Source organism: Ruditapes philippinarum, unplaced genomic scaffold, assembly GCF_026571515.1.
Source record: "Ruditapes philippinarum isolate M1 unplaced genomic scaffold, ASM2657151v2 ctg1753_1_1_1_1, whole genome shotgun sequence".
NCBI classification, from domain to species: domain Eukaryota; kingdom Metazoa; phylum Mollusca; class Bivalvia; order Venerida; family Veneridae; genus Ruditapes; species Ruditapes philippinarum.
In genome coordinates, this window is record NW_026856219.1 from 183622 (window position 1) to 203649 (window position 20028).

The window sequence follows — 20028 nt, forward strand, 5'->3', positions numbered from 1 at the left end:
CTTTGAGTTTATTCAGAGGTGACTACAGATTTTAGATTTTTTTTAATGAAATGACTTACAAATATAATGCATACATCTAAGCACAAAAGAAAGACATCTATATAACACAGACCTAGTCCTACCCCCCCCCCCCCTTGCCATCATCTCAAAGCTGACTTGTTCTTTCCTAAGCATATACACGTAAATTTAAAATTCGATCAGTGTCTTACCTTTTAGCTGCATGGAAGCATTTATTCCAAACACTTGCACAATAAATTTTTGTTTCTCAACATAAATGTGTGACCGTTTTTTGTTTGATACAAGTCATAATTTGGACCTCACTTCTACAAAGTACATGTATCCGTAGTATCATAGTAATCCCGTGCTATATACATATATATTGCACGTATAACATACATAATTATTTAAGATTTGAAAATATAAACATTATACTAATTATATTAAAGTTAAAAAATACCTCGCATTTTCTTTGGACAATGTTTTATTTTATTCCATTTCATATTTTTATATTAACATCTAACCTAAGAAAATTTCTGAAATCCTATTAGCAATTTATGTTGTGTTAAACTTTTATTAGGAATTGACATTTAAATTCGTTTAATAAGACATTTACGGCAATACCGTTTAAAATGACCGGAAGGTCATCAAAGTACGACTGACTGTATGGTAGTAAACAGTAAAAATGCATGACTTATAAATAGCCCTGCTTGAAAAATAATGAGTCTAATAAAATTAAATTGTGAACGTCTTGAGCGACATGTTTAAACATTTTCGGCTCTTAAAGAAGCATATTTATGATCGTAAAAATTAATAGAGTCATTAACCTTCTGCGTACAGCTAGAGTTAAATTCTCTTTATTCGTTACTAAATATAGAAAGAAAACAAAAACCGGTCACATGACAGGTTTTAAAGCAGCACGCCTCCAGATTCATGCCCATTTTCATGGAAAATTTGAAAATGTATTTAAAAGTAAAATATTGTGAAGTGAACAAAGACAGTAATGTACACATTGCAAACGGCACTTACACTCCACATTGATTACACAAAAGGTCAAAATATACATAAATACCTCTAACTGCGCTAGTAACACAGTACAATTATAGTGATTGATAATTGCAAAATCAGTCATTAATCGCAGATAACATGTAAATAATTAATTAAGTTTTTTATTTTTCTTATTAAAGATCTTAATACATTTTTTTCTAAAGATTGAATTTCTTGAAATATTTTGGCTCATCTGAAGGCATGTAGCTTTAATCCAATGAGCTTGGTGGTCATGATCAATGAAAAGGGCTGTCCTGCTTCCTTTTCAGCTACCGTAAGCTACATTTATAGAGGTATGTTACAGTATTGTAACATCAAATTCGAATCTAACTATTTGGCAAATTAGAAACTATAAATAAATAAGTGCACCAAGCCTATCTTTAAGCTATTTTAAAACGAGACAAAACAACGAAAAATATTCACAACGGTGCCGTCTTCCGTTATTTTATACAAGAAAACAAAGCCTTATGAACATGTGCTATTTTACATTGCACGTATGTTTGTTCCCGTAATAAGGACATTTGTGTTACGAGGAAGTGCGTATATCTTTTTCAATAGAAATATATAACAAAAAATATAAATAAATAAAAAAATATAAACCATAAAAACAACAACAGCAAGAAACAACAACGTTGTAACAAAAATAAATGATAGATTTAAGTGACGACTAATTAAACAGTCTTCTTAAAATTGTTTCGATTGTTTAAAATTTTTAAAACTTCAATAAATTTAGATTATTTTTATTCAAATTTTTATTTACGCCTATATATATAGCTCGAATAAGGGTAAATCAAATGTCAAATTTCACATCGAGTTGAAGTATTAACAAAGACATAAGACTCTCCACTGACATGACCACTGTATAAGCTTTTAATAACCGTCATAAAGTTTAATATGATTACTCATAAATACTGTATAAAGATATAAAAAACTTATAAAGTTATTGTTTTGTTAAAGAAAATTTCAAAATATTTGTATGAAAGTAATAATTTTGTTTGAATATTTCCTGGCATTTGTACGAAATCATTTTTTAAAGTGACATTATGCCCATCTAAAGATATATAGTGTGTGAAAAGGTGAGAGTCAAAATAAATTTTCATTTTGCCATCCTTCCTTTTGATTTAATAGTTTACTTCACATAAACAAAAAATAACCACCGGACTCGAAAGCAATTTCAGTGAATGTCATCTAGAATCTACCTGTAGCGTTCAATTGATAAAAAGAGTGGGGCAGTCTTTTTATATTTTAGGCAGATTTTAAATTTTATCCTGAACATTTTCCAATATAATCTGTTGGTCAAACATCATTTAAACAGTCAATCTTTTGAAATATAAAGTCAATTCAGCTCAACTTGACAATGAAAATATGAGCATAATGTTCCTTTACAACTGTTAAACAAGTATTAGCATTTCAAAAATTCGGTCAGGTATTCAAAAATATTAGTTTCTTGAAATAGACTCCTTCTTGAACAACAGAGCTAATGTTTCTTCTTTTAAGATACATATTTCGATGCCCCGGTGACAAGGTTCATAGAAGAAGATCAGCAGGTGGTGTACGGGTAGAAACGGTAAAATTGTGTATGTCACCGCCCAGGAACGTTAACGGCGAAAACAAACCCTTCCTATTACAGTAGTGTGGTACAAATTTTTGTTCCGGAAAATTTTATTCTATTAACAGTGATTGTGGTGACAATTGACTGGCATATTAGGGAACCACATTATTTTACCATTTATTATATTTTATTACATATAGCTTCATTTATAGCAGCACGATAAACAAGATTTAATCCAATTCTTTTGAAAATTTGGAAAAGTAAAGTATTCGCTGGTCATTTATTATATATGAACAAAATTGTAAAGAAAAAAAACAAGATATTATAATTCACTAACAATTATGACACCTACCAATCCAAATGTTATATACATGTTTATTTGAAATATGTATTAGCTGCAATGTACATTGTCCGACGAAACACAATTTAACTTATTTGATGAGTACGCTTTAAATTACATAAAACAATCATTTTTTTTAAAGTTCTATATCTATGGAGGGGTGTGTCCGACATAATTATATGTACATGTATCTTGATGACAAAATATATCTAAATATGCATGTATGTTGATTGCATTCTTATGACAGAAATGTCAATATTATAAAACTTTGTGTATACTCCAACTTCATAGCACGTTATATGCTTATTTAATAGAATTAAAAAATTGCAAATGCGAAAACATGACATTGCTTTATTGTACATTTAGAACTATAAATTCAAGAGAGTCATTATTTCAATTGAACGCTCACTTTACAAAATTTCTGTAAATGACTACAATGTATTTATGGCTACGTGATGAAGACATTATACTAGTATGGCTACTGGCTAGTGATATTTTTTCATTATTTTACTACATCTGTTCTTGAAAACAATAACAATCCAACATATTTTCGCAAAATTATTATTTTTTTAAGACAGCAACAAATGGTTATTGAGAGTAGCATGTAATACCCCGGTCACATATTCACGGAATACGCCCACGGAAGAGCCACGGATTAATTCCGGCATCGTCCGTAGCTACCCGTACTGGTCAGTAGCTCTCCGTATTGTACCCGTAATCAATCGTAGTAGTCCTTGTATATCCGTAGCGATCCTTGACAATTTTTGAACATGCACAAAAATTTGCTACGGAAAACTCAACCGTAGCGTATCCGTACTAGTCCGTATTAATCCGTACTGATACGTACTGGTCCGTACGAAAACCGTACTAGTCCGTACTGATTCGTAGTCCACCAACTTGTCAAGGATTTCCACGGTTTTGTACGGAGAACTACGTATTTGTACGGTTACCCTACGTATAAGCTACGGTTTTAATACGGATTAATACGGCATTGTCACGGAAAGCCACGATCGTAATACGTTGTATTACGGAGAGGCAAGGATTAGCACGGTCTTATACGGTTTATTGCGTTGCAACACGAAACGGTACGGAATGGTACGGTCCACCACTGTTTAGTACGGATGAATTAAGTATCATGTACTTTTTCAAGGGTATAAATACTACCTTCTTGTTAAAAAACAGACATATTTGCGGAAACATTTAATAAATGATAATTGCCATTTACTGGCTGCAACTATATATTGAAATGGCTCAGAATGCGGAGGCAGTGGTCGAGCTGCTTGGTGACATACATAGAAGTAAATTTATATTAATATCGTACTACAATTCAAGTAATAGAATAACATTTAATGTTACATATTTTACAAACATTGGATCGTGAAATAAGAGTAAATATGTACATAAAACGAAGTGTCTCATAAGCCGCGGAGGCTGGCCCTTGAGTGATAATAAGATTAATTAACAAGCTTTTTACATATTTTTAAAACATAAACATCACGATAATTAATGTAATTGTAAGATGAACAGCAAATCTTAAAATTAAAAGAGAAGCAGTGTTGATCAACATTTTTCATTAATGATTACTAGTCCATATCTAATCAGGTAAGAGAAGACAGACGAGATGGTTGACTAGAGATGGGCTTTTACGAAGACCGCTTCAAGTTTAGTATGAGGCTCTCGTGGCCGAACTTTGTTGAGGATCCAGCGTCCTTCAAGAAATTCACTTTAATCGGACCTGATGTGTCTCGGGGGTCGGACGCGATTAGGCCGAGTCCTCTCCGCCAAAATCATTGAACTCTGCAATTCGTTTTCTAGGTGTTCTTTTCTTTTAAGGCATTTTGAAAATGAGCAAGCAAGAGGTTGTAGACGGATGTATTAGGTCCGTATAGATCCGTGTCAATTCGTTCTTCTCCGTATCAATACGTTCTTCTCCGTATCAGACCGTACTTATTCGTACTAACCCGTGCTTATACCGTAGCAGACCGTAGTGTATCCGTAGTGCGTCCGTCCTGATTCGTGTCGCTCCGTATCAAACCGTGTCGATCCGTAACAATCCGTGTCTCTCCGGGGGCTTTTGGTGGTAAATCCGTTGGACTCCGTACTCATACCGTTGTGTGTCCGTACTGGAACCGTAGCGGACTACGAAATTTCACATTTCCGTAGTAATCCGTGAACGATTAGACCGTAGCTCTTCCGTGGCATTATCCGTGAATATGTGACCGGGGCATAAGACGCAAGTACTTATATAAGTGGGACATAAACAAATACAATCAGTCATATTTTGATATGACATCAATGACTTCTTCCGAGAAACACAAGTCACAGGTAAAAGGCAATCAGAACGTGCTCGACTATTATTAATAACTTTCGAGTTAATACGGATTGAAAGTAGTTTCAGATGTAAACAGAAACAGAGAGCATAATCTTTGAAAATGTTAAAACGAATGTTTTTAATGACATCCAAAGGAAAATAACGTCCGTTTTTGGTACAATTATGTTTGAAAATATGTCTGACGAACATTTTAAATTTAAATCTGCCCAATGATGTACAATTATAAACAAAACCGACCTAATGTCAACAGGTTGGCATTTTGTACTTTCTGTTTCTACAACCATAATATTAAGTATATGAATAATGTACCGTTTACTTTTCTATCTATAAATTAACTTATTTTAGGTAGACTTTTACTAGATACATTGGAACAAATTGTCAACAACTCTCAGCATTAAATGACGATTTGTTACAAGTTTAGTTTCTTAGCGTAGGCAATGCCGAAATACCGCATCCGTTCTGTGTATTTATACTATTGTGTTCGAGGTCATTATCAGAGGATTGCGGAAATGGCCTAGTAGGTCAATACTGGTCCTTTAAGGGAAGAAAATGTTGTTTAACTTGGATCATGCAATATAATTTATAAAGTCTCAAAAATATCATATTCTCAAGTGTTATTTCATTTTTTTCTAACATGTGCATAGTTGGAAAAGGACAGCTCCTGTCTTATCTTTTTGTAATGGAGGGACACCGGTCTCAACCTCCAGGTATCGGGCAGAGTCAACCCGACTGCAGACTTTTCATAGAGTAGATTGTTGCTTGCACTTGAATAGATTTGTGCACTAAATTTTATAGCGAGTGATTTGTGCCACCCACATGAAAACCGACAAAGTACAAAAAGTAACCCGCGCCAAAGAAAACATGAAAATATCACAAAGTGGTTCGTTTGTTGTATTTTCATGTTTTCGTCCGGTGCCCCCTGATTTAAAATACAACATGGCACAAATCAGCCTCCATAAAATTTCTTACCTAGAAACAAGCTTATTTTTTATCTGTACAAAGAAATACATATTGTACATGTATTAGTACAGTTATGTTCACTTTTAAATTGACCTGATATAAATTATGGTACAACCAATAACTGTCTTATCCCTTTTTACTAAAAAATATTATACAATATATAAATTGTTATTTTAATTAAGACTATGAGTATGTAAGTTTTTCTTTTTTAATTTGTATTAATTAAGAAATAATCTAGCTGTTAATTAAAATATCTTAAAGTATCCGTCACGGTTTAGAACTGTTCACTATTTAGGGGAGAAAATGTGTAAGCGGCCAGACAGCTAAATCGCTACAGCCGCGGAACATTATTCTGTGGGTCACAGGTTCGAGTTCTGGTCAAGCTGCACGCTTTTCTCATCTTGTGACTGCATATATCCCAGAGTTTAATTAACTATGCCCCGCGAACATCAGAATATCGAGGACAAATATTAAAATTGTAGGGAAAATATATTATGGTTAAGAACTGTTCATTATCAAAGAGATTATGTATAGCCGGCCGGATAGCATAGTTGGTCTTCTGACAGTCATGGGTTCAAGTCATGATCAGGCAGTTTCAGTCAGGGTTTAAAAGTGCTTTTTCAACTGACACATGATTGATTTAGTTAATAGATGGTATTAAATTTGAAATGGACAAAGGCAGTATTGTATTCACGATACTTTTATATCTACAAAAGGCATTTGATACAGTTGATTACACTATACTGCACATGAAACTTTAATCATCTGCCATAGGAATTGACATTTTTGACACTTTTGGAATGAAATTAACAGGAACAACGAAAATGTACAAATGCTTAGAACGCGAAAACCAGCATGGCTATAGTCAAAACCGAGGAAAATTCTAAGTCTCGCGTTCAAAGCCCGACTCATTTGAATTTTGAAGTCCTCTCTAATGACGTAGTCCGAAGATTCAGATTTTGTTTGTTCTTGCACAAGATAATAAGAAGACGTTTTATTCAAAGAGGAAATCACACATATTTTAAGATTAACCGGATGCTTATTGATCAGACCTTCCAGAAAATTAAAAAGAAAATAACTTGAAGTTATATTTCTTTTCACTCACTTTATCTATTTATATTTCTAGTTTTATTGGAATCTCTCAAATACTTCCGGCATTATTTACTGGACAAGGAAAATACAGATCATGTAAAGTTCTGACGTCTAAGGGTGACAAAATCCTTGGTTGTAGGGGAACGGGTGTAGCGAATAATAAATTGCCTTAATATGATGAATATTTGTGCAAACTGATTTAAAAATAGGGAAAAGTGCGAAATGGAAAACCTCATGTCCTATCATAAGCCTTGTTAAGGGTTGACCCCTGAGTCTGACCTTGACTATGGTAGAGGCCTTGGTGTTATGTACGATACGTGTTATTATATGGTAAACCCTTGCACCAAGTTATTTCAAGTCCCTTGATTGGTGGCTCAGTTATGGACTGGATATGAAGTATGACGGACAGACAAACAAAAAGACAAACGCACAGTCCGAAGGACGGACGGAACACAACTTTACTTTTGTTTTACATCGGAAAGGCGAGGTTTATCGTGAATAAGTACTCAGAAAATAAAAAAAAGCCATTTATTGAGAATCTAAATGTTTTTTCTTATGCTTCAATCATTTAATATATGATAAACTGCAGTTATGTCAAAACGTTTTAACCTAAAGGTAAAGAAAATACATCTTGATGTTCATTCAACAAAATATGAATGATAAACACTAATTCCATTCCAAAGTTCTTTTTTAATTTCTCCTTAATATTTAGATTTTTCCTTACACGTCTCTAACTATTTCTACCTCGATAATAATTGTCCCAACATGCTTTTAAACTTCATGTAAAAATAATGTCGATAGATTTAAAGGTGCATTACCAATGTCTTTACACGTCCTAAACAGAAGTTACGAATTCAATTTGTCAAATTTACGAACCTTGGATTTGTGACACACATTTTATGTTTAATTTTGTTCAGTATGCATTTATCATGATAAGGTATACAAAATAACGCACGCCAGTGGATTATTGTTTTATTTGATGCTTGACAATAAGTCCATTTTATCTAATACAACAGAAAATGATAAAAAAAGATAATATTAATAAAAATAAGAAAAATAAAAACGAATACATAAGTATGAATTGGAATCCACTCACATAACTACACTTAAACTATTACATGTAGTAGGTGTATCATTGACATTGTATTGCTAGTCATCTAAAACATTACACTAATCTAATCACATTTATTACAATAAATATAAATACAATACAATATAACATTCAAAGTCCAATAAAGAACATTTCTAAAGCTACAAAAAACAGTTACATCATCTATATCTTACTACTAAACGTTTTTCTAAAAGTACATAGCGATTTTTTAAAATACAAAATAACATATATGTATACATTGCACAATATCTATGAAAAAGCACAACATTATTTCTAATCTCAGAATGTAAAGAATAAAAACATCTTAAATATTCAAATATTACAATTAATAAATATATAAAATACAAAAAATGAAAAAAAAAAAAAAAAAGATGAACTGTTTACATAACACAATTTTCAATAAAATCTGAGCACGCAGGAATACACTGACGAAGAAGAAAACATGCATCAATGGATGAAATCAGACGGGCACGTATCGTTGATATACATGTACATTTATGCATCATTATGTAAAACAAACCTACTTCCATGACGACCCGGTCGGAAGTATCGAATCAGAGGCATACTTTATAGTCCAAAAATAGCCCGAATGCATTGTTGTGCATGCGCCTACACAAAAGCTCTCGGACTTATTAGAAATCGTTATCGTGCTTCTCAAGATGTTAACGCGCGAAAGAAGGTACACGCTCTATTAACAGCCTACTGTTCACTGTTTGCATATCACCTGGACTTTTTTCCATCACACATAAATATTATGTTTTCCTTACACCAATAACATTGAAATCTATAAAAAAAACATTTTTTTAAATAACGCAAATTTAACTTTTTTGCAACATTTATGTATATTAATGTCACTATAAATTTTTTTTAAGTAAACATAAAAATCATAATTTATGTCGATTGTGATGAACGATTAAATCAATTTTGCGTCTAATTCCTTGAAACAACATGCTTCCTTTAACTAGTGCAGTAATATCAGGAAATACCATTGCGACCCGAGTAGGTCTTATTTTCCATCATCCCTGGGTTAACAGACATACATCATATCCAACTCTCACCGCACAAAATATACATTAACAATACCACGAAAACACTGAAAGTAGCAGGACATTCAACTACATTTGTAGCTTAAAAATGACCTAAAGTGATTAAAATGTCATCATCAAAATTCATGAGTGTACAAAAATGATGGATTGATAAGAACATATATTACTGTATACAATAAGACTAATACAAATATGATTAAAGTATTATAAGTATCATAGACTTCACATGTAACATCAGGTATAAATATTAAACAACATGAAATATTTTATGTATATGCCACATGCATAACTAGTTTAGCCGTAACTAGTAATCATTCTTTTGAATGATATGAAGTATTATGAATTAGTAAATTGACCTTAATCTTAATCAATTGATTTTACAAGTTGGTCAATAATAATAATAATAATAATAATAATAATAATAATAAATAAAGCTATATAAAACATTAATGACATTATGAAAATATCTTGAACAAGAAAACAAAACATAAGGTGTTTAATATGGATAAGAATAAAGGAAATTTAAACAAGAAGGTTTTTATGTCACAAAAGCAGATGTCTCCCAAAACTAAGTGTGCTACTCATAACTCCTGCGAAGTCTTTATGATATACAGCTAGAAGTTAGACAGGATTTTTTCTATTTATAGCTCTGGCGGCCATTTTGTACAACAGAGCAGAATATGACGGCAATGTGCACACCTCGGGATATTACTGATCACTCCTTTGAAGTTTAATTGAAATCCTGCCAACAGTTTGACCTGTGTAAGCTGGACAAGATTTTTTTCTATTTATAGCTTTGGTGGCCATTTGTGTAGCCAGGGAAGCAGAACCTGTCGGCGAAATGCACAAGTAGGTATGGTACTGATCACTCCTGTGAAGTTTTATTTCAATCGCACTAGCAGTTTGACATGTTAAAGCCGGACAAGAACTTTCTATTTTTAACTCTGGCGGCAATTTTGTGTAGCGAAGAAGAACGTGCTGGTTAAGTATGGTACTGATCACGCCAGCAGTTTGACCTGTGAAAGCCTGACAAGTTTTTTTCTATTTATAGCTTTGGCTGGCATTTTGTGCAGCGACGCGTTACATGCTGGCAATGTGCACAACTAGGGATGGTATTGATCAATCCTATAACGTTTGTTTGAAATCCCTCCAGCAGGTGAAAGACAGACACTCTTATTGCAGACGGACAGACGTCGAAGGCAAAAACAATGTCTCCCAAAATGTTTGGGAGATATTCAATTCTTTTAATTCATCTTTTATTACACAACAAATATATAAAACAGCCAAATTACAGTTTTTCTGCTACAGATTTTTTTAAAAAACTTATTTGTAGTATTTTTGCTATATATTCTTTTATGTTGAACTCGAAACGCATTTTTATTTATTTGTTATCTTTCCGCTTGTTACAATTTACACATTTTGAAATAAGTTTTTGCAGAAGTTTTCCAAATTGGCGGATATTTTCCTGTAAAGCTCTTTCGTCTGCAGCTATCGCTAGTTTTGCATCAATAACAACAATTAGTTTGTTATCCTATGAATAATAAAATAATACAATTAACTAAATACATAGTCTGAAACAAAACCACACACACATTATTATATATATATTACTCGAAGCAAAATGAACTCCATAGAAATGAGACAGCAAGTGTAAATCTTTAAAAGAAATGACTCCCTGGCCATGTTATTAATAGCGACGGCCATGGTTTAACGACGACCCTACACGAGAAAAAAATCATGCGGAGAATGGTGACCCCCTTAGAATAATGACACCAAGCCCTGATATGTTTGGCAATTTTTAACGCAAGGTAACCCTTTCATACCATACAACAAGTTAATGACTCTTTTCTAAAAGAAAAAAATAAACATATAAATTTCCTTTGCAACCTGACTCATGGCTATATTTCAAGTATGATTTATCTTTATATCCAGTGCAGCAGCTGTAAGTGGCGTGATATCGACAAATCAACGTTTTGCCGATTTAGTTAAGACTGTGTTTGTTGAATTTACTAGAAAATACATAAAAACAAATTCATTTCTTTTCATTAAGTTTTTACTCCTTTAATACAAAATCAGCCACAAAAAACAGATACAGTTACACTTTTGATTTAAAAGATAAGACTTAAATTTGACACAAGCTAGTCATAGGTTCGACTCTTACTAGGGTTTTCTTAAACTTGACCAGTAAATGGAATGTCCAGGAAACTGACTTATGAATGGTACAAATAATCTTCAAGCAAAATAGAATGTTTATGTTACATCTTAGTCCATAGTGTTTCATGAAATGGGCATGCTTCCATAGGGTCAATTGTACATAAAAGTTGCACACAAGGTACACTGTGCCTTGTTTCGAATTTCTAAAACTTGGTAATTATTTTTCAGCAGGAATATTATGTATTCAGGTGGGTTCACTATAACATTTCTCCGGCTTCATATGTATTCGTAAACAAAAATGTCAATAGATAAAAAAATAAAAACAAAATTATATTTAGACCAGTCCTGTTATTCAGTAAGAATATCATAACGTGTTATATTGGAACGTACCTTTGTCTTATTTACTTCAATGTAGATATTAGTCTCACATATCTGATCTATTGCAATAAAAGACTCATGTAATAGTCGAAGGTAGTCGGCAAGTTGTTTGGACACTGCTGCAACAGTACGGACTGACAAACATGTCTCGTCATCAATTATTTCTTGGAGACTTCTCATTGTTCCGGCGGGTACATGCTCATATTTCATCCGAATGGATTTGCTGAATTTCTGATATTCTAGAATGGCGTTTCCAATTTCTGAAAAAGGAACAAATTAAATATTAAATGAAACACTATTGTACCAGCTACTTGGCAAAAATAAGCACAAACTGTTAAATAATTTGACTTTATTATCATCAACCTTGTCAATCAAATATTAAATGTAATAAGCTACAAAATATGGTAAGTGATTTCAGAAGCACTCTAATCATTCTTCAAACAGAACATCATGTTCACATGTCATCGGTCGGAATTGCATACAAAATGAACAATATCAAATATCTTCTTAGATAATAAGATTGATAGCAGTTAAAAATTAAATAATTATGAGATAATAAATCTTACAAACAAAATTTTAGGTTTGCTAAGTCAAGAACTTAAGCTACTTTAATTTCAAAGGAACATAGAGAGATCGAAATAAACTTGAAGCCGACAACAATTTTTTACCTTTTTGGACCATGGTTCTACTCTGCTCATCAATACTAGGATTGAAACTCTAAAATTACAAACAAGGAGAACGTAAACTTATTCTTTAAGAGATTAAGACCATAAAAAGGCATTTAATAGACTTGGTTACGGCATCAAAATATGTACAAGGTTTTTACTCTCAGACATAATTAATAGGAGGGACGTTCATGAAATTATGTTAACGGTGCACTTCCAAATCATTGGAAAAATTGTGGCCGTTTTAAAAGAACATTTTCATAAATAATGGCGTAAAATCTTCTAACTTTCGCAATGTCTTTCTAAAATTCAAAAGTTATATTTTCAAAAGTAAATCATTGGCAATCATATATATTAACTATCATTTTGTAAAAAAAAAATGTTTTAAGTCTAATTTCGGTTAACTTTGAAGATTTAAGCGTCACATATATTTGAATTATTATGTCAAAACAATTCTGTAATATTTTCAATGGATTTAGGTTTATTGGTGGAAAGTAAATTTTAAGCCGAGAGCTGCTGCTATCAAGGGTGATAATGTAGAGTTTAGATATTACGCCCGTCAAGGTTTGCAAGCATTTGCTGTAACCAGAGGTTATATGGGTGTTGAATAAAATCGAATTGTATTTTCTGATAGGTAGAGGTGATAAACTTGCTACCTGTAGACATTTGAATATTATAAGTATGAGTGATTTATATATATATATATATATATATATATATATATATATATATATATATATATATATATATATATATATATATATATATATATATATATATATATATAATATGACATATATTTAAATGACATGTCTGCTGGAAATCTGTTCATCTTTTTAAAACTGCATATACGCATTGATCATCATGATGTTGCAGCCTAACATTTTAAGCACTGTTTTAACTTAGCTCATTCTTTTTAAATTTCGCTGACTGTACGACTTATTGTAACGAGGAGGACCGTTTTCTGGACCCATGTTTACGTTTTGTTGAAATACTAGTAAACGTGGCAATGGGATTCGCATTAAAATCATAGTTCTTGGATATGTAGTTTTCCACTGGAAAATTAAACTCTTGGACAATATTTAAACAAATTGTGTAGAGGATCAGATGTGATGCTTCATGTACAATATCTAAACTCTAGGCTAGGTTCTCTTGTTTAAAAGTAGAAGATTGTTTCCTGTACAAGTCATTGTAAAGATTTGACTTTAGATCTAGGCAGGGCTATTTTAACACACTGGGCATTTATTTTTATATTTTTTATAGACCTGAGGTTAAAATTCTTAGCTCCAGGACATAAAGTTTTAGTGATGGATATTTAAAAGCAAAGCGTTTTAATTTTAAAACAAGAGCCATGTTTGCATGGCCATCTCCCGCCGAATGTGTTTGCGCATTGAAAGAATGATATATAGTAGAGCAGAATAATTTTCAGAGGTCTTTTGGTAATGAAAACTGATGGCTGAAGTGATAACAGACTTGAAACCTGTGAATACTGATGGCTGAAAATAACAAAGGGCAATAACTGAAAAATCATCATTCTTGTGTGCTCCACCTATGAAGTTTCAAATTGATACCTCTAATACTTTTTGAGATAAGCTCCGGACAAAAAGTATGAAAAATAACAAAGAGCAATAACTCAAAAAATACGAAGGGTAAAGTTATTATTTTTGTGCACTGTACACCTCCCGAGTGAGATGTATCCGCCTATGAAGTTTCATGTTGATACCTCAAAGCTTTTTGAGTTATGATCTGGACAAAAAGTAAGTTTAAAAAATAACAAAGGGCAATAACTGAAAAATTATGCAAGGTAGAGTTATCATTCATGTGCACTGCACTATGAAGTTTTAAGTTGATATTTTCAAATACTTTTACAGATTTGCTCCGGACAAAAATGTTAGACAGAAGGACGGACGGACGGAAGGAAGGACAGACAGACAGTTGGAGACTAAGTTGTATTTTGAGTTTCAAGTGAATACCTTATATAGTGAATACTTAATGAGATACTGTCTGCACAAAACAAAAGCATGAAAAAGAACACAGTGCAATAACTGAAACATTATGCATGGTAGCGTTATCATTCTTGTGCGTTGCACTTCTCCTCAATGAGATCTATCCACCTATGAAGCTTCAAGTTGATACCTCTAACACTTTTTGTGATAAGCTCAAGACAAAAAGTATGAAAAATAACAAAGGGCAATAATTCAAAAAATATAAAGGGAAAAGTTATCGTTTTTGTGCACTGCATTCCTCTTTAATAAGAACTATCCACTTATGAAGTTTCATGTTGACACCTCAAAGACTTTTCGAGTTATGCTCCACTCAGGTGAAAAATTAAGTATGAAAAATAACAAAGGGCAATAACTAAAAAAATATGAAGGGTAGAGTTATCATTTTTGTGCACTGCATACCTCCTGAGTGAGATCTATTTACCTTTGGAATTTCATGTTGATATCTTTAAAAATTAAAATTATCATTTTTGGGCATTTTGAATATTTTTTGTGGCAAAGGGTGATCAAATTATCACTCCTCTAAAGTAAAAATCTACCAATAGTCATGGAGATGTTGTTTAAAGGAAATTAAGATGACGAAAAACGATGGAAAACAGAAATTATGCTTTCACAAAAGCTCACTCTGAATTTTCTGTGTTCAGGTGAGCTTAAATCCATTTTGTAGAAGGAGCATATTTTCAATGGTAATAGTAAATTTAAGAGTGTCAAATTTCAGAAAAGGTTTTGTCGTATACACTTTTATATAATGTTTGATGTACATTTAATTAAGCTCAATGTTAACATCCGGGAGAAGAAAATAACACGAATATTTTACCTTCTTCCCAATAATTGCAGTCACTGTATACAAAATCGGATTACAGGCAGAGTTAATTGGTAATATGAAAACGACAGTCCATGCATAAACATCACTTGAAATCAGAAATCCATTTAATGCCAAAATACCTAAAAAAGAAGAGATAAGTGTATTTTTATACTTGCATGATATTTGGCTGAACAGATAAAACAGTTGAAGATTAACTAGTTTACAACAATACAAAAATTCGATGTTTGAAAACTTTTGTATAAAATATAAAAACATTTTTTCGTATCTATTTGTGTACGCAAATATAGAACATTCATATTTTTAAATTTATAGGGTACTTTTTTGGAAACATTAGAGGGTTTTACGTAAATATCTTGAAAAGGTGATCTATCGGAAACATTAACTCAGAACAATTACATGAAAATTGCAGACTAGGTTTGTGTCTGTATATGAGGAACAATGAACGCCTTGCATCAATATTTTTCGATGTTTTCAATGCACAAGTCAATTAAGGCTATAGAGCAAGTGTAAAAATGTATCGTTTGCACCTTAACCCCAGAATTACCTTACTTAACTCAACGTTAGGGGACAATAAAAATATCTGCCTACCATATATGAAAACCTTTGTCAATTTATAAAGGCTGCATGGGAAAAATTGTAAATTGGCCCTTAACTAAGGAACAACATCTCATTTATCAAATGTTATAGTACAACTAAAGATATTTATCTGCTGAATAAGAATGACACTTGTCAATAAAACACTTTTGTATAAACAAAAGCATAATAAACAAGTTTAGCACCATTGACTTTGACCTTGATATCTTATTACTTTATAAAAACATATTTGATTATTTTCTTGAACGGCGCATCAACATAATCTAGCATCGGCTTAAGCAAAATTCAATATCTACACATGAAAATGGTGAAATTTTCAACCTAGAATCATCCGCAGATGTGTTCATACAACCTTCAACGTTACACTTTCGTAAAGCGGCAAATTATACCAAAGTAAAAGATAGCGCGTACACTAAACGAGAAAACAATGAGCGGAACTAAACAAAATGGAATTTTGAAAGGGTATCATAGGTTATGGAGCCTGCAAATTACAGATAAGACGTCAAAAGACAAATGACAAAAGCCATATTCCAAGCTGCTTATACAGTATTCAAGTAGTACAACCAGCAACCAAAGTAGATAAAAGGTCAAATAGGACAATTAAAAATACAACAAACATGTACACACAACAATCATGGCGTACTGAACGATGTTCAATGCTATCCATCTTTGAAAATATGTACAGGGCGACTTTTACGGCCCCAACAGTCTACATGGCACAAATAACACAGAGGTGGCAATGAAATAGAGAAAAACGTAATTCCTAAAGAGCGTCAATAATAACAAAAATAAAAATGTTGCACGCTCGTTTGTTTCAGCTAATTAATAATGTTAATTGACGGTACTGAAAATTGTAGGAAACAATCCATGCCGCCCAGCATCGGCTTCAGCAGATTTCTAAACTATAAATCCTACTACATGTATTTTGAAACTGAACACAGTTGTGCACACTGAAAGTGCAGTGTCAAAGAATCAGAACTATACAGTACTTAGTTTAATTTATTGTTTCCTTTTATAACACTTAACAATGCTTTCCCGGATACTAACCTGAAAAAAATTGAAGGAATTCGATTAAATCCTCAGCATTTTTAAAGGTTAGCCCTCACACACAAGGGGATAAGGAGATTTATACACGAAGTATCTACATACTTAATACAAAATTCATTAGAATAAAGGCTAAAGCGTTTAACCGGAAGTATGACATGAATTGTTTAGAATTATAGAGGGAGATAATTAAAAAACAAGCAAGGTAACATTACTGATCTTAAAAAGCACACATCCTCTATCCGGTCTCTATCAATGTGTTATGTGTAAGTAAAATTATTTTAATTCATTTCAAATTATTCCCCGGCCAAAACGATATTATGTTTTCAAAGATAAATAATTAAAAATTAAGCTATAAAGAGTTATTGTTCTGCAACACTGCACTTTTCCAGCTATTTTCTATGACCGTGTGGGGATTAAATAAGATATTATTGACAGTTTAGAATAGACAATAACGAAATCCTTAAAGAATGCCCAAACCGACAAAAAATGAAGATGTGACAGACTCGTCTGACAAGTTTTACACCTAAAATCGATTTTAAAATGTTCAAATTACCGTATAACTGGTTATTTCTGCGGGTGCAAATTTTTGCGTTTTGGGACTGAAAATGGGTATATTAATTTTTGCGAATTTATTTTTTGCGTGTTTCATCAAAAACATTTATAAAATTTCATTTCTGCTGTTCCATGCAGACTAACATATTTCCTTTGGTGAAAATACGGCGTATTCCCCCCTCTTATTTTATGATTTATTGTTAGGTTTATCATTTCAAGATTCGAGATTGCATCTGTTTTCATCACTGGTTAAATCACTGGTTAATTTCGTAACAATTGTGTCATAATCCTTCATTTCACGAGATGACAAACTTTCTGATAATGGACCATTTTGATCCGGCAATCCTTTTCGTACCAGATATTTTAGCAGAGCCATATTGGAAATAATAATCAATACAGCCTAAAAACAAAAACATGCTTAACTTATTACACGATAAACTATATGTAAAATCTTTTGTGTTAAATTGACTACACCGAGAACGTGTTACAAGCATCTCACATTTCTCACATTTCTCTCTCGATTTTTACTAGAGTGAGAGGCTACCCGCGGGGTGTGTATTGATTAATTTAACAGGTAAATTGAGGTGAAAACGTGGTAAATTACATATAATACTACGAAATATTTGCGAATTTAATTTTTGCGTCAGGAAGGGACCCGCAAAATATCGCAGAAATTAACTATCCGCAGAAATAACCAGTTATACGGTATCATAAAGGGAGATAATCATTAAAAAGAGAAGTCACATTATTGCTTTAAAAACTGCAATTCCTCATGCTAATTTCTATCACTGAAAGACGTTTTAATCAACTATATCAAATATGTTTCAAGTTTTTTTTCCGGACAAATATCAATGAAGCATTTAATACAAAAACTAAGTAATGTTTCAGTGTAATATCATAACGGTTAATAGTTATGACGTTAAACACCAGACACAGTCATGTTTACTAAAAGGAATACTTCATAATTAAGCAAGAAAGAGTTCTGATTGTAGAGCACTGCACTGCACTCATAGGGTTAATATCACTGTGTGAAGTATAAATAAAATCCCTTCCAAAAACAAACTTGTTCTCTAGACAAAAGTGTGCCGGACGGTTGGAAAGACAAACCGACAAGGCTGCGACTATGTTTTCCCTTCGAAGAGCATAATAAATGTTTATCAATCTATGGTTAAAACGACATATTTACCCATCACTCCTATTGGAAACCAACACAGAAAATCAGTTGTTGCAACGAGGATAAGATTTCTAGCCACTCTCAAATCACGTTTCCTGGATTGCTGTGTTTTTTTCATAACTGACCCTGCTCGCCGAAGTTCTGTGAATATCGAGATTTGTCCTATAGCAACCAGAATAAAAGTGCAGAAATTCAAACCAACGAAAATTGACATTGAATATATCCACCCTGGAGGTCTGTCGCGTGTTAAAGGCAATGCAATACATACCCCTGTTTTGGAGTAAAATTTGTCATGGAAGTGACTTGTGTAAATAATGGGAATGATCGATAGGATAATCGAAATAAACCAGCATATTCCGCGGGGCAAATGTACCCCTTCAAGGGCCCAAAACCCTAACTTTTCCCAAAAGGGAAAACTTAAATCCCCAAAAAGTCGGGTCTAATGGATCAGGAAAAAAAATAATACCCCTGGCTTCGATAAATGTAGATAAAACCACAGAAAATAAAACCAATTACTGTTTCTCCATTGATCATCCATAGCAATGTATCTGAAAATAAACCGTATCTTATTATTAAACAATACACTTTTAGAATGAAATTTCTTAACATCATGTTTGCTCCCTTATATTTCATTCTTATCAGTATCACTTGATAAGATGAGATAATAAAAGATATAAAATATATTACTGATTTGTTCTTTAAATGGAGGGATATCTGAAAATGTCATTTCTTAACATTCTTAAAAAACGTAAGAATACTTGAAATATCTAAGGAAACAAATGGACAAGGATGTCTCTTTTTTACAAAAGTTCTTTGAACATATAGAATGAAAGTACTATCTAAACAAAATGAAATGTAAGAAACATATGTGGACAATATTACCTTGTATATGTTAACTAATCAGCGTTACACAAAAACTTTAATAAACAAATATATTTTCCGCATTGTGTAAATATCGTTTGTATTTCTATTTTCATGTAGAGAGAAAAAGGAGTCAGCTACAGTTTCAAGAAGTGAATTATTACGAAACTAAGGAGTTCATGTTGTTAACTCAGTCAAGATGTATATGTTTATGCAGCATGAAATCATAATCGATGCCCTTAGTGTAAATCAATAAGGAAATAAATATTTGTTTCTACAAAGTGAATCATGAATACA

The 20028-nt window shown here is 32.4% G+C and overlaps 1 protein-coding gene across 1 annotated transcript; it reads right to left on the reverse strand.

Moving 5' to 3' along the window:
- Positions 1–8279: 8279 nt before the first annotated feature.
- On the reverse strand, positions 8280–19224 carry LOC132745831 (uncharacterized). Its single transcript, XM_060734822.1, has 5 exons — positions 18883–19224; positions 15495–15622; positions 12678–12726; positions 12022–12269; positions 8280–11008 (listed from the first exon to the last, which is right to left on the reverse strand). Exons 1-5 carry the CDS (start codon positions 19082–19084, stop codon positions 10859–10861), a joined length of 777 nt encoding a protein of 258 aa, XP_060590805.1. The 5' UTR covers positions 19085–19224; the 3' UTR covers positions 8280–10858.
- Between the last annotated feature and the right edge of the window lie 804 nt (positions 19225–20028).